This window comes from Lycium ferocissimum, chromosome 1 (genome assembly GCF_029784015.1).
Source record: "Lycium ferocissimum isolate CSIRO_LF1 chromosome 1, AGI_CSIRO_Lferr_CH_V1, whole genome shotgun sequence".
NCBI lineage: Eukaryota > Viridiplantae > Streptophyta > Magnoliopsida > Solanales > Solanaceae > Lycium > Lycium ferocissimum.
The window spans coordinates 60045464-60062063 of NC_081342.1; the positions used below are offsets into that span (position 1 = coordinate 60045464).

Below are 16600 nucleotides of genomic sequence, written 5' to 3' on the forward strand. Positions count from 1 at the left end.
AACCCCAATTATGTCTCTCTGAGCTCTGCTTAGACACCATAAAATAGGACAAAGTATGGTCTTTTAGGAAGGAAAAAATGCGGTGGCAAGAAAAACACTCTGAGCATACTCTCTTTTTTCTATTAAATCCAAAAATCCGACACCGACAAATATTGGAAGAATAGGAGAGATAAGGGAATCAACTTCCCGATATTTCAAAATTAAAGAAACATGATTAAAACCTCATAATCAGATATATGGCATGAAACAGCAAATAGTTAACGTTCAAAGTCCGAACTTCAGAGAGTCCGAGACCAAGTGTATACACTCCTCTAAGACAGAATGAAATAGGATTTCGAATTTACAGAGTAACTTACAGTTATTACCACGAATAGCAAAAGAAAAAAGGATAGTCAGTATCTGTTGGATATAACATTTTTTATTACTCCTGCTACTAAGATGAATATAGGTGAATATTACAGCAATATTGCTGCTTCTGTGCTCTGTTGCTCAGTGAGTTTCTCCTTAATGGCTTCCCAAAATGTGAGAATTGCAACCTCATCAGGAACTTCCTTAAATGATGGAAGGTAATTTACATCAACAATGACATGATCACCAGTGCCTTCCTGGATCTGAAATTCCATTCAATAAGTCATTATCACAACGTGTGCTGCTCGAGTCCTATTCCCTTTAACTACTATTTATGACTTACTTCTTCAATTATTTGTGGCAAAATTATCAGCTTAGCACCAAGGATATAGAAGAAGCTGAGATTTGAGAACTTTTAGTTTTGAGGGAAACCATTGATATGACTGTTTCTGGCCTTGGCAAAAATTATTTAAAACCTTGTTTATGGTTCTCCTTTTTAATCTTTTTGTTAGAAATCAATAATCCCTACAGCACAAAAACTAACAGGCAACTATAAAATCGATCAAAGAGGCAACATAGGCGAAGGTCTGAAGGAGAGATTTGCTGATAGAGTCAAGTCTGTTTCTAGTGTTCATTTATTTTAACATTAAATTGCTGAACTGACTAGCACAAGGCCCTCTTTTCGCTATGGAAAAAAAGAAGAATGCAAAAACTACATAAGGGAGTCGAGGAAGAATTTATTTGGTAAGGATAGATCTTTCTCTACCTAGAGGTTGTCAATACTAAGAACTTTGACAAAAGAATAGGGATAAATCATACATATGTGCTTCTCCACAATCAATGAGTGAACCTGGCTTATTTGGCAACTCACCACGCAACTCTCCCGAGATCATTGGATGGTTAAGTCTTACTACAAATTGAATCATTTCAGTGGGATGTTGGTTTATAGCATAGACGGAAACAATGCATTTTGAGCATGCTAATATCTTTTTAACAGCTATTGATGAAGGACATCTTATTCTCCTAAAGCTGATCCAATGTTTCCTCTTTAATGTATTTATCTTCTTATCTCAGAACAAATGAAAACAAAAGGCTAATCAGCTAGAACATAGGTCGTAAGGGATGAGGATTATGAAAGTACTCACCACAACGTCAAAGCCAAAGATAGTAAGGTCAAGCATCCTTCTCAACCAATTTGCAGCATCAGTTACTAGCTCGTGATCAATCCGTTTATTATCTTCATTTTGGCTTTTTTGCTGATTGCCCTTGTCAACAGGTAGAGATTTTAAGCTGCAAAAATAGTGTTGTTAAGAGGCATAGAAAGTGCATTTAGCAGACAGGAATTTAAGGTGGTAAAATACCTATCAAAAAGTAATGGCTTCAGCTCCTTTTCTACAGCTAACTTTATCAAGGTATCTGCATTAGGTGTAGACTTCTTAATTGCGAAGAAGATCTTCTTCCCAACAACGTAAAACTTGAACATAGTGGACGAATGATCCACATATTCCTGCAGTTACACCTGTCGTCTTACTTAACTTGGAGGAGAAAGCTTATGTTAGAAGGAATAATTTACTTGGATGACAAGTATGGAGATCCTTTCAAAACCTCAAAGATGCAAACCAGAATGGACATGCAAATTAACTGTCCTTTGCACAACATTCGTGCTTCAGAAACAACTCGCAAATCTGATCAGTATCTGATACAATCAATTAGTGCCTACCCATTGCCATTTGCATATAAGGAAAACATCTTACACATGGATGAGAAAATACGCAACACTTCCACAAAGGCACTAATGTAGAATGTTCAAGTTAAACCAGTTCTAACATTCAAGAGGCTGATTAAACAAATTATGATCATTAGATATATAGCCTCTTGCTTACCTGCACAATAGCTGGAAGAGGGACATTGAGGTCTTTGTAGCTGTCTGCCTTAAAGACAATGGCCTGTCCATTAAAAATTCTACATAAGACTACCATACTAGAAAAATCACTTATCTAAAAGAAAGTTGCAAAATCAATTGACAGTTCACAGGACAAATGAAAAGAAAAAGGATACATATATAAAGGCAAAGCTTAGAGCTGAAGCATAGAGAGTCGGTACAAGATTAAATTTTTCAATAACATCAAAAGGAGGAATCCATAGTGCCAAACCTATTACGGAGTAGAAGTTCAATATATATGTAGAGAGAGAAAGAAAGAGGAACAAGAGTATTGTTTATGCTAGATTGAGAATTCAGCATTACCATGCTGTGAGCATCAGCAACTCCACAAGCAACTTGGGGTTTTACAATGTTTGGAAGCGACAGTTGTGCATCAGCTAGCTTGTTTTCCAACTTGGGCTCACGAAAATCGACAACCTGCCCAAAGAAGTGCATATTAAATCAAATATCTAGCAAGTATAGAAAACCAAGGTTCACATACCTACAGATTTATATGATAAATGATGAAATGAGTGAACTACCGTAAATTAAAGTGTTCTTTCGTTTTTTGGGTTTACAGTTTGGTTTTAGATCATTAGATCGTGAGGCAAAAAGAGCTTCATTTCAGAAACACATAAGAAGATCCTAATCAAAGCAATATACTGAGACAGATAAAATCTTGAAGTTTTTGTGTTTGATTAGACTTTTCAACTTTAAATTTAACCTACCTGAGCTAAGCAGTGATAAGAACAGAACAAAATGATTAACTTTAAAGAAAAATGGTACCAGGTAAACTCTTGAAAGCAGTGTTTCAACCTAATGGTGACAGAAAAGAAGATGTCCCCTTAAACTGTGCAGAGAGCTCAAGCAACCCAACATAACATCTAGATCAATTATACTTCTTAAGTTGCACCAAAATGCATCAGGCAGTGGCATATCTAGCATATGAAGTGGGGGTTCAATTGAACCCCTAACTTTCGACGCGGAGCATAAATTTATGTGTAAAAAATTATTAAAATGTTAATAAATAGTAGATATGAACCCACAACTTTAAAAATATAATGGATTCAATACTAAAATTCTTAAGATTGAACCCCTAAAGTTTAAATTCTGGATCCGCCTCTGGCATCAGGGTGGACTTCAACTTGAAATAAGTTGGTCATAATGAGCAAACAACTAAACCCAAAAACGATGCATAAACATCTACATACTATATAGTTGAATATCCAACAAATGAGAGTCAGGAGACCAAAAAACCCGTGGCACACTATTCAATTTAAATGACTTGTCATAGCATAATGTTTCTTCTTTTAGGCCATGTTTTATTCTCAGGTAAGGCTTTATATAACCATATCAACCACTGCATTGTTTTGACAAAAAATTCCATAATAAAAACATTTTGATCCCAACTGAGCAATTTCAATTTGGATGGCCCTTGTAAAGCAAAAAAGTGACTGATCTTTCTCATTCATAAAGTGGGAAAAGCATAAAACCCTCCTGGACTAACCAAGCTGATCCACTATTGTTATCTCTACTTAAAGACACCATCACCTCAGGTTGCAGAAAGTCTAGCACTTGATCCCACCCAAAACACATTGTGGTCATATACTTGGTGGGAGTTGAGGCCCCAAAATAAGGCCTTGCTTAACATAGCTTCTGAAAAGCAGGATGCTGAAGATTTCACAGTAGATTTTTCAATGTAAGCATAACAGGGGTACCATTTAGGAAAAAAGGACCTTTAGAAAATGGGGACCTCTGATTTTACTGCAGCTTTTGCTGTTAAGATTTTCCAAACCACCTAGAATCTGCTGTATTTTCAACCGATCAAGAACAGGATATATGTTGCTGAATGGGTCAATAACACGACAGTCAGGATGGCATTTGATGTACCTGACCAGAAAATAATTGAAGGAGATTTAGTGTAATTGTAATTTAAACCAACTCCTCTGACATGAAAATATTACAGCTCAAACAGAAAGTTCTGAAAACATTCCTGAAACTTACATCAACTCATTATCAGTTCAAGCTGAAAATAACACGGTGCAATGCATCTTTCAGATAGATAGAAACATACCAAAAACAAAGAGAGAGAAAAAAAATATTAAAGATGTCCATTTGAATGCTTGGGAAGAAAGTCATTTCCATCAAGAAATTACAACGACCTATGAACAGCATCCATGTTTTGTTATCAACAAGTGATCATTATCAGAGACGGTATAAGAGAATGAATGAAAGCATTAAATCTTTTTGATTGCTCCAAGTCATCACGAGCCTTAAAGAGCAGAAGGTAAAGATACAAACTTATTTCAACTGACAGGTATAGCTATCCGATCTAAACATGAACTAGGGCACATAGTTAGAGCTGGCTGAAACTTTCTTATCATTACTTCCTGTTATTAATGATATTTACCTTTTGGCTTTTCAGTTCTAGCTTGAACAATAGAGTCTGTTTGCACTCATAGCAGTCCTCTGTATGTCTCCCTTGGATTACCTCTAACAACTTTATGCTTAGAAGTATCAAAGATGAGCTTAGTTAGGCAGACTTCCAATGTCTAGTATATAGCTATAAAACCTTGAACACTCTAATTTTCTCAGCTTGACAAATTAAAGGATTCTGCGGCTATTCACAGAAAGAAATGACAAATGGCATTGAGACTCTTATGAGGTGAATTTACCCATACCAAGTGTTTACACCAAACTATAGATGCATGACATTTGTTTCTACATACACTTCTCTCACTAAACCATGACTAATTAATATAGATTCTCATCTCACTCAATCACTTAACCATGATATGCAAACATCAGGTGCGGGTAAGTTTTTACCTTCTTATCATGTAGTTGCAATAGAAGTTTGAAGGCGCATAAAGGAAAGATAGTAAAGAATCATCACCCCTTTTTCTACTCTGCAGTATATTATTAACCAACTGTAAGTAAAGAGCAGGAAGTCACCTTTGTAACTCTTGCATGCCCTCGGTATAAGTAACTTTGTTTTCAAAATCTAAAGAGCTGCTCATTTCAACAGTAATGATGTCATCAGTTGCTTTATGTAGAACGCCGTCAATTTCTTGTAACTGCCATGATATAGGGAGCTCGTAATTAAGGGCCACAAAAATTAACCCATTTGGTGTAGGATTTAAGGGGAATGCACCTCTCTGCAAACCATAAGAAATATGTTAAGTCTCAAAACATAACATGAAAGGTGCCTTAGTCAAGCATAAAGCACTAGTTACATTCCATCATTTTAACCAACAGAAAAAAATCCTACTTCAAATATTTTAAGCCAGGTCATGGAGAAGACATACACAAAACATCAATTATTTTGAAATTATGCAAGAAGTTTGGATGCTTGACAACCATTTATATGTAATAAGTAAGTTCTCAACTCATTTTGCCACCAGAACTGACCTTGGCAAAATCTTCTTCACGAGAAGGCTTCATCAAGTAACCGACCGTCTTGACTTCCTTGCCCATTGCCTGCTTGCCCAAAGCATAAAATAAAGAAACCTTAAGAACATTAATCTTCACTCAGTCAAACAATTTTTAAAGGATACAGAAATTTTCTTCAGTAGTTAACTACACTTTAAAGGCTTTGACAATAAAAAATGCTATACTTTAAAGTTTAGTACTCCCTCCGATTCAATTTATGTGAACCCGTTTGACTGGGCACGGAGTTTCAGAAAAAACAGAAGACTTTTGAACTTGTGGTGTAAAATGAGGCACATATATTTTGCGTGGCTATAAATCATTGCATAATGGTAAATTGTCTCCAGTTATGGAAAGGGGTCATTGTTTTTGGCATGGACTAAAGGAAATAGGTTCACATAAATTGAAAAGGAGGGAGTATTGTTTAGATAGCATTAAAATGTCTCTAGGTGCCAGCCAGTTAATAAATTAATAAAAGGAATCTGTTCAGCAAATATGTTTCTTACACATCAGTAATGGCATCTAATCGGGCTGCAATTTCTAACTAAAGATTCGTTTTTGATGCTTGCTTTGGGCAGGATACTAGTCATTCAACTACAGAAGAAACTTACTCCCTAAGAACTTTGAGAAACTAAACTCTTCCACATCTTCCACGTTTCTGGACACATACTCTTCCTCTTTTTTGCGTTCTTTTTACTCAAGATGGCTAAATATGGTTTTTTTTTTTTTTTTAAACTGGAAAATTTGTATTCCTCAGCATTAAGGATATGCCGGAGACCTTCAAAAATGTTGGTCTGAAAACAGAAAGTGAAAAGAGATACTTACAGGGATTTTAATAAGTCTACAAAATGATCTATATCCTCTAATCCTATTTCTTTACACCAAAAGCAGAAAGAGACTATACAATTCCTTTTTTACTTTCTGAATGGAATTGGATCTATCTTTAAAACACCTCCCATTCCTTTCTTTCCAGATGGTCCACCAGATACAATGTAGGATCATCCTCCACTTCTTTTGACTCTTGCTGCCTCCGCTTCTCATCCAACAACTTAGTAGATCTGCAGTGTGCTCTGGCATAGTCCATGTTGTCTCTGTCAGGTTGACAAATAGGGACAATAGATCTGCTGTGAATTTGCATTGAAGAAAGAGGTGGTTGTTGGTTTCATCAGTTTCATTGCATAGAAAACATCTGGAGACTATGATGTTTCCTTTTTTCTTCAACTCTTCATGAGTCAAACAAGCCCTCTTTGCCACCAACCAAGTGAAATATTTCACCTTGGTTGGTGCTGGAAACTTCCAAATTTTTATCCAAAATCTTTGGTGCTCCCCATTCTGCCCTATGTCCTCCTTTCTGTAAGCTCTGTTTACCGAGAATTGTCCATCAATATTGTGTCTCCATCTCAAAGTATCTGCATCAGTGTTGGTACCTTGGAAGTTACCAATCCTGCTCAACAGATCAGCCACCCAATCTATCTCCCAATCATTCAAAAATCTTCTGAAAGTTAAGTCCCATCCCTGTACACTCCATATTTCATTTATAGTCACCTCCGGGTTATTGCATAAAATGAACAAGTCTGGATAAGTATCCATAAGTGGGACTTGCTCATTCCAAGCATTATTCCAGAACATTGTTTTATTTTTTTTCCCATCACCTACTTTCATCCTCAAGTTTCTTTCCAGCTTTGGCCAAAGTGCTCTTATAGTCTTCCAATTTCCAAACTTCAACTCCATAAGTACCGTTGCATAGATTTGTACACCAGTGATTGAGTTCACCAAACTTGCATTTGATAACCTCCTTCCACAATGCATTTTCCTCAGTGTTGTATCTCCATAGCCATTTCATCAATAAGCTGTTATTTTGAGACCTCAAGTTTCTTATACCCAGCCCACCCCTTTCTTTCCCCTGCATTGCAACCTGCCATTTCACCAATATGTAACCTTTGCCCTCTTTATTCCCTTGGCACAAAAATTCCCTTCTGAGTCTGTCTAATTTTTGCTGGATGTTTGCTGGTAAGGGAAACAGAGACATAACATAAGTAGGCAAAGAATCCAGAACAAAATTGATCAGGGTAACCCTTCCTCCCAAAGATAAGTATTGAGCCTTCCACCTAGCAAGTTTCTTTTCTGTTTTCTCCACTATCCCATCCTAAATTCCTGTGATTGCTGCCTAGAGGCATGCCAAGATAAGTTGTAGGCAAGTTCTCCACTTTACACCCTAAAATGTGAGCAAGAGTCTGTAAGTTTGGCACCTCCTTAATTGGAAACAGACTAGTTTTCCCCCAGTTGACCTTCAGTTCTGAACAAGCCTCAAAAATTGTCAATGTAGCCAATCTGTTCAACTTTAGGTTCACAAAAAATCACAGTATCATCTGCATACTGCAAATGACATATCTCCTTTATCTGCCCCCGGTTATCCCCTATTTTAAAGCCTTTGATCCACCTGTTCTACGTAGCTATTCTCATCATACTATCAAATCCCTCCATAGCTAATATAAAGAGGAAAGGAGACAATGGACCACCCTGTCTGAGTCCCCTTTCCGATGGAAAAAAACCTACAGGTTCTCCATTCACAAGAACAGAGAACCTGACAGTTTTAATGCAAAAATCAATCCACTTCAACCATATCTAACCAATGCCTATCTGTCTCAGGATGTTCAACAGAAATTCCCAATCAACATGATCATAAGCTTTTTCAATGTCCAGTTTACACATAACCCCTGGTTCAGCACCTTTAAGTCTTGAATCCACACATTCACTAGCAATAAGTGCAGCATCCATGATTTGTCTCCCTTTTATGAATGACATCTGATGCTTATTTACTAGATTGTTAACTACCAGCTTAAGTCTTTCAGCCAATAGTTTTGCCACAATCTTGTAAATGCCACCTATGAGACTTATAGGTCTGAAGTCTTTCAGTTCTGAGGCACCTGCCTTTTTTGGGGATTAATGCTATGAAAGTTGCATCGAAGTTTCTTTCAAACTTCTGATTGTCATGAAAATACTGAATAGTTTTCAGTAAGTCATCTTTCAGAATCCTCCAGAAGGCTAAGTAAAATGACATAGGAAATCCATGACATAAATGACATAGGAAATCCATCAGACCCAGGGGGCCTTCTCCATGGCACATAGTTTAATGCACTTCAATATCTCTGCCTTTGTAACCACTCTTGCTCTTCCTCTGAAATCCGTGTTGCTTCATGTAACCCAAACTCTGGCCTCCACCTTTCTGTTTCCTTGTAAAGATTCTTGTAGAAATTCTGGATTGTTGCTTTAATTGCTTCAGGATCTGTCACCTCCTCATCCCCCACCTTCAGATAATCCATTGTATTAGCCCTTTTATGGCCTGTAGCAATCCTGTGAAAGTATTTAGTATTTTTGTCTCCTTGTCTCAACCATTGAATCCTAGATCTTTGCTTCCAAGCTATCTCCTCATTTCTAGCTACTTCCTCAAATTCCAAGGCTAGATTTGATTTATGAATTAGCTCATCATCTATTAAAGCTCTTTGTTCTTAAATTGTCTCCCAGTTAGCCAATTGGTTAAGAATGTTTTCCTTCCTCTTTCCAGTTGCCTCTATTATCTTTGCTCCACCCCTTCAATTTTTCTTTCAGCATTTTCAGCTTTCAGCCAAAACAAAACCAGGTCTCCCATTGACATTGAAGGAACCCCACCAAAGTTTCACTTTTTCCTTAAAGCCGTCAACTCCCATCCACCAGCTTTCAAATTTGAAGTAGGACTTTTTGAAGTTCATCTCTCCACATGATAGCATGATAGTATTGTGATCAGATCCCATCTTTGGTAAAACTGACTGCTGAATAAGTGTGAATTGTTCCTCCCAAGCTGCTGAGTGTAGAAATCTCTCAATTCTTGATGCACTTCTATGATTTTCCCCTCTCCTCCATGTGTAAGATCCTCCAAATAAAGGAGGATCCACAAGTTCCAGATCTTCTATACATTTAGAGAACTCTGACATTGCTCCATTAATTCTGAGACAATTAGCTCTCTCATTGGGGTATCTGATGACATTAAAGTCACCACCCACCACCCATGGCCCTTCACACCTCCCCGGCTCCCCCTCATTGCCCACCACAATATGTACAAGGATCATCCCATGGAATCAAAAGCCTCAGCAAAATCTGAAGCTATTTTATAAAGCCTCTCAAGTAAATGACCCGATGCCATAATGATAAGCGGTTAAGCTGATCATGAGCAACCAATTCATATGAAATAAAGGAGAACAGCAGAAGTAATGAATGGTAGTGAATTTTAGCAAATCCTTTGTTTATCCAAAGACACGCACCATCGTTCTATAAAATGCATCAAAAAATTGGAGGATTCTGTTCATCATGTACCCCCTGTGAATACACTAAAGAACCACCACTGCCCAACCGTCCACTCCAAGAAAAGAATGAAAAGGAAAAACTAAAACTGACACCAAAGTAATCAGCAACAAAATACCCCCTGTAATTTAGATGTCCTTCCCATACCAATAAACCACTGCATAACCCTCATTGAACACAATGAACAGGAGAGAAGGTAAGATTTCATGCACTGATAACTGCGGATATTGGGAAAAACTGGAGATAGAAAGCAAAAGAATGACTTGTTTGTCATGGTAGAAGAATCCGGTTTTCTATGAACATATAGTAGTACCAACTTTCTGGAAGTGGGTTAAATGGTCTAGCAAATGACATAATATTACAAGCTAAAAGAAAAGAGGTAAATGGAGATAGAGAATCAGCAACAAGGTGCAGGCTCTTGAGAGAAGAGTTATTGTCGCTAAGTATGGTCTCCAAGAGGGAAGGTGGAGGATGGACACCATCATGTCGCCTTATGGGTGCTGATTGTAGAAACATATTTTGGGTGGGGGTAATTCATCGGAAATATCAGCTTAAAGCATGAAATGGAAGTAGTATCAGTTCTAGTTTTGTTGTAAGCCTAGGTGGTGTCCTGACAACACCCCAGTCATGCCTTTCACAATCCTCAGCATATTGATAGTTTTGTTGTAAGCCTAGGTGGTGTCGTGACAACACCCCAGTCATGCCTTTCACGATCTTCAGCATATTGAGCCAGAAAGTGAATGCAATCACCCAAATATATAGGGCACAAGACAGTGGAACTTTAGGAATTCAAGATTCAGGAGAAACCTATAAGATTGGGAGATCTAATAGTTCCAAAATCTCATGGAATTACTCTACAAGTAAAACATTACATGCTAACCAGGATGCTGGAAATGAAATGGGAGGAGTGTGAAACTAGCTTGATGGAGTCTTTCCACAAACTACAGAGGTGCTATAAGGGAGGATTCGAACACCTGAAATTGTGACGAAAAAAAAGATAACATATGTTAGCTGGTGATACATGTGGTGTACATTGCAAACGCTCGGATAAAACGTAGACCGGTTGTTGCTAAATCTGTTTGGAGTACATTGGGCAATGTCAGTACTTATGAGGTGGAAAGTAATAGAAGAGCTTTCCAAAGTGTGAGAATTGAATTTGTACAAATAAGGAACTGTCTGTTGTTTCTAGTCAATTTTTGGTACAACATGAGATTCCTGTTAGTATACATGATTGGGGGTTATTGTATAGAACCATACGTCCACAACCCTGTGTAGGCTCCCTACTTTTGTATACCACCTGAATAGCAGGAATTCTCCCGCCACATGAATAAAATTATAACTTTACTATGATAAAAGTAAAAAAGTACAATTTGTAAGCCAGAGGAAGCCATTAAAGCTGAGCCTGCAGAAAACTTCATGTGATACGAACTAACAGTAGCTTCAGCAAGGAATGAATGACCAAATATTTCAGAGAAGCCACTGTGGTGTAGTTACTATCTAAGTTGCTCGGACTCGGGTGTGGGTATCCGATATGGGTACGGATCTGAGTGTCAGATTCGGCAAAATCTAAATTTTAAGATTTGGGGGTGCAGATCCAGATATGGATAGGGGTGCGGGAATTCGGCTAAGAAAATTCAAAATTATAAAAATAGAGCTATAAAGACCCCAATTCTTCTTTCTAGCTCTCTGGTTCTTCCCCTCAAAAGAGAAAAAGAAAGCCATTCAAGGCCTTCCACCAATTCTCCTTACAAATCGCTGCTACTGTCTTCCAGAAGTCAGAACTCAGAACACAACCCCTTAAATTTTTGCTTCTCTCCGTTTGGTCTAAAACATGAAGCAGCGAATATGAGACAAAAGGACTATAATATTGAAGGTATGACATTTACCATGTCTTAAATCTGTTTTATCCTTCTTTTTAGAAAACAAAATCTCAATTTCCCCCCCAAATTTGTCCATGAACTCCGGTCAAAGTATCCGAAGTTGGTTGACCGAATTTGATACGTATCCCGCACCCGCACCGTGTCGAGACGGGTGTGGCAGCAAAAGTGAAGAGTCCCCGCAACTTAGGTTATTATGGAGTTGCCCAGCCAATCTTATTTAAGCAGTTCGAGGAATGCCAAATGCACATCAGTAGACAATATTTCTTCTCTACCTTTTTATTCAAATGGCAGATAGTCAGAGGCAGTTCTTCAAGCTTGCTAATGAAAATCTTGCTTGGACTTTCAGTTCCAGGACAATATTCAACATCTGACATGAATGTAGAAGTTTTAAGATTCAGAAGAAAACAACAATTTCACCACTTGACAGAAGCCAACAAATTTCTTCAATATGACATTACAACAGCAATTCACAAGCTAGAACAAAGGAATTCCCAAGAGAATGAGAAAAAAACCCTTATACTGTTCGAAACTATTGTCTGAAGGGACAAGATGGTTGTGAGCTTATACCTGATGCTTTTCCAGGAGATCCTGCAAAATAGGCCAGATGATGAGATGCTTGCAAGCACATATGTGAGCGAATGATAAAAAACTTTCCACCCACAGTTACTTCAGCTATCAAATCTACTGTGAATAATTACCATACCCACTCACCCTAATCATAAAAAAACAGGTTATATGTTGGTAAAGAATTTAGTTTGGTAATGTAAGTGATTTTAAGGTTTTGAGGAAGGTGCAGCCTTTTAGAGTTTTTGAACCCTTTCATGGAGCATAAATTTGAAAATCCAATCTGAGCCTCAAAAGGAACCTTCTAAATGTTAAGGCTGTGGAGTGAAATGCATTTCGAAATAGGTCGGTTTAAAAGCTAAAAACAATCAATCATTTAGCAACAATTATAGGAAACATCTTAGTTATTTAAATCAGAAAACTTCATGTGGTTTCGTCTTATTTTTCCTTTTTCTATAGGATATCAATGCATAGGTGGCTTATCAAAACGAAAAAAGAGCAGAAGTTCAACGCATTGGAACTCACGTAGAACAGTGATCAGCCAGCCAGAACTTATCAATTGGGAGATCTCCTCCTCTTTGTAACTGCAAACCACATGCATATAACTTCCAATATTTTCACCCCATTCCAAGGAAACCTCACTTATAAAGTTGTCTATGGCTGATGACCTGAAGACAAAACAATTGTAGGAATATAGTCTTGCGTTTTCTTGGAGGAGGCGCACCTATAACAAGCAGTTGCAATTGTATGAGATTCCAATTTTTCTGAAAATATTAATCCAGAGTCCATAGTGCAGCTTATAAGGTGAATAAAAACGGGACCTGAGAAATGAGAACTAAGAAAAGATAAAGAAAGGACCAAATTTTGGAGTAAAATGAAGACATAGAAGGAAATGGATATAAACGCCATTGATGAAGACATTTAAACTATTTTGGTAGGCAGGGAAAATTTGAGACAATAGGAAAACCAGTTCAAAACATTTCTTTATACAACCATATCAATTAAGGTGATATGCCAAAAGAAATGAAAAACAAAAAAGCAGAAAGGACATCACCTTAGGAGCAGAAAGATCAGGTCCATAGGATATAGCCTGCACAAATTGAAAGGTAAAACATTCCATTCATAACATCAAACAATTCCTCCAATGCCACAAATAATTTAAAGGCGAAAAACAATTCTCACAACCTACAAAACTAATTATATCAGCAATGCAACAGAGTTCTGTAAAAGAATCATCTTTGCCAAATTGAGAATCTATATACAAAACAAAATCTCGATAGAAAATATTCTGATTGGATAATTGTCCATCTTTCTCTTGACAAAAAGGAGATATCTAGGCCTTGGTTAAGATCGATACCAACAGTAATAATACTAAAATTGGTATTAATAATTGAGAAAATTGAGAAAAAGGCCTTTTTTTTATCTTACAATTCATCCAAAAAACAAAAAACACTCAGAAAATTCGGAAAAGAAGTCTTTTTGATTGGAAAGGAATGAATGACAAAATATTTAATCTAGAATTTTGGTTCTTCACAGAATTTGTCCTACTTTATAATGTATAAAAAAGAAACAAATTGTAAAAAATAGATAGAATGATGATTTTATTATCAAGCTATTATAAGAACTGCCAATTACAGGGCTAATCAAGAGAGGTACACAGCACACTCAATTTCCATACCCAACTAATTTGAGATTGAGGTTTAATTGATTGATTGCATGTAACTTTAGAATAGTAAAAAATGTATTCCAACAATAATAATAACTGAACTGAAATGATCAATTGATTAGTGACTGTGGATCAATCAAGAATGAATTCTTTGGTCATTCTACAATATTTCAAGAATCAAGAAGAGAACAATAAAATGCACCAAAAAAAGTTGTTTTTCTCCCCCCTCATTTTACTCTTGATAGTAATTGTTCTCCAAGACTACAAAACACTACCTCAATTACTGGTTGATGTTATGATTATTCAAATTCCAATGAAGGGTAAAATGGTTAAAACCTCTTTAAGGGGCCTGTAAAAGAGAATCACCACAAATAATTTATAATTATCTTCTGCATGACGCTCTGATTATTTTGATCCCAACACTTACTAAGGAATTCTTGGTCATTCTACAATATTTCAAGAATCAAGAAGACGCCAATAAAAAAAGAAGAAAAAAGTTGATATTTACAGTGAATATTTTGGAGTATTGAAGTTTGCGAAGAATATAATTAGCTCCAGGTCTAAGAGAAGGATTTGCATTTTCATCATCATTGTTGGTTGCTAAGAGAACTGAAGCGTCAAGCACAATACCCTTTACTCCATTCATTGTTTTTTTTCCTCTCTTTTTCTCAGCTTTGTTGCATAGAACTGTGTGAGCTTAAGTTATTCATCCAGCATAAAAGTGGAAGGAACCTTTAGGTATGTTGCAAATGTTTTGGGTAGGTACCCCAAACAATTTTATCATGTCAATTACATCCTCAATTTCTTTGTTCGTTAGAAAATGATCCTGTGAGGATTAATTGTCTGATTGGTCTAAGCTTTTGGCGGTTCAAAAGTGCTTGTTTTTTAACAAAAAATATTTATTTTAAAAAATTGAGGTATTTAGTCAAGTTTTTAGGAGAAAATAAGTGTTTTAGGACAGTAGCCAAAGTTATTTTTAAGAAGCTAACAAAAAGTAGTTTTCCATGAAGTATTTTCTTTAAAAGCACTTTTGAGAAAATATACTTAGAAACATGAGTTTTTTATATTGCATAGCCAAATACAAACTATTTCTTATCAAAAGTGTACTTTTGAACGTAAGAACGTATAAGGTGCCCAACCTGTCTGAACTTAAATAGGTTAGGTCAATGATTTTTTTTATTTTTTTTGCAATATCAGTTTGGGTTAGTTGGCATGTTAAATCTGATATTTTGCACTATCATATCTATTCTAAGTTATACCCAATTTTCGCCTATAGGATAGACAAAGTTACTATACCTGTTCCAAGCTAACGTTTGTAGAATAATAAAGAACAAGAAAGTAATGAGACATTATTTTTACGTGAAAACCAACCAGTTCACAAGGGTGAAAAAACCATGACTTACACCTCTACACAATTTGTCCCAAAACTCTAATACAACTGTGAGCCTTTGCAAATTCAGATTACAGACTTTGCAACCTAGGATTTAACTTTAATTCATATCTCAATAATCTCCTTAGACTATTGAGCCCATTTCAAGTTGCCCTCAATATGAAGCTGAATTTGACAAGTGTTTATACCTATAACAATTGCTTCTATGAAAGTTGAAAGGTACAACTCGATAAATAATCCTAGTACAAAATTCTAAACTTGAATAATGTAAAACATTACTCAATGAAACAGGTTCTTCAATCTTGTTTTTCATATCAGGCTGCACTTTAGGAATCAGAACTCGTAAATATTGCTTTGACTATATTCGCTCGAATTCTATTTATCTCTCTATGTGAGTGCTTGAGATTCTTCAAAGAAGGACTTGGATATATATAGCTTTCGGCTGAACACAAACCCTACGTGATGAGCCTCAATAGAAAAGACAGTGTTTGACCTAAACTCTGTTTGACGGGGCCCAGTAGGAGTAGTAGGGTTTGAGTTGACTTCGGCTTCTTGCTAGACACGCGGCTTTATTTGTTCTCTTTAAGATTCTTAGGTTTATCCCGGATAATTCTGTCAAGGACTCCTGTAAATTGCCCACCAAGTCCCTATCTCCGAACCTTTTAATTTAAGAGTTCTACTCGCAAAGACAACTCTGAGCTGGAACATGTTCATGGACCTGGTTCATTCACTTTGGCTCACATCTGTTTCTGAGATGGAACATGTCCATGAACTGGTTCATTCACCTTGTTCATTCACTTTGTCAATCATCAAAACATACAAGTGCTGATAAATTTCCCCCTTTTGATGATGACAAATCGATGTCCCGATGCCTCTGTATGACATGTTCCAAACATTTCATAGCCTAGAAAGAAAATGAACTCCACTAAGATTGAACCAGGTTAGGATTTGTCAAAAAAAAAATTAAGAGTAAATAAATGAAATATTTGTTATTCAAACTATTGTTAGGGTCTTGTTTTGGGTAATTAAATATCAACCTTTAATTTTTTAACTATGACATGTGTTTC

The 16600-nt window shown here is 36.6% G+C and overlaps 1 protein-coding gene across 2 annotated transcripts; it reads right to left on the bottom strand.

The window, feature by feature from the left end:
• Window positions 1-237: 237 nt before the first annotated feature.
• On the bottom strand, window positions 238-14915 carry LOC132056418 (inositol 1,3,4-trisphosphate 5/6-kinase 4). 2 transcript variants are annotated; one of them, XM_059448614.1, is made up of 13 exons: window positions 14652-14912; window positions 13532-13567; window positions 13003-13201; window positions 12481-12501; window positions 12186-12280; window positions 5678-5746; window positions 5222-5424; window positions 4006-4159; window positions 2594-2707; window positions 2232-2294; window positions 1710-1855; window positions 1494-1638; window positions 238-611 (listed from the first exon to the last, which is right to left on the bottom strand). In XM_059448614.1, the coding sequence occupies exons 1-13, from the start codon at window positions 14787-14789 to the stop codon at window positions 456-458; spliced, it is 1539 nt and encodes a 512-aa protein (XP_059304597.1). In that variant the 5' UTR covers window positions 14790-14912; the 3' UTR covers window positions 238-455. The 2 variants fall into 2 exon arrangements, with proteins under 2 accessions (XP_059304597.1, XP_059304605.1); XM_059448622.1 differs by lacking the exon at window positions 12481-12501 and having other exon boundaries at window positions 14652-14915.
• Window positions 14916-16600: the final 1685 nt, after the last annotated feature.

Excerpts from the sequence above, each read along its gene's own strand:
- LOC132056418 (XM_059448614.1), bottom strand. The coding sequence starts at position 14,789 with ATGAATGGAGTAAAGGGTATTGTGCTTGACGCTTCAGTTCTCTTAGCA. Across the intron at positions 13,568-14,651 it reads AATACTCCAAAATATTCACT|GCTATATCCTATGGACCTGA; the intron begins GTAAATATCAAC and ends CAATTTGTGCAG. Across the intron at positions 1,856-2,231 it reads CTCTTCCAGCTATTGTGCAG|GAATATGTGGATCATTCGTC; the intron begins GTAAGCAAGAGG and ends GTGTAACTGCAG.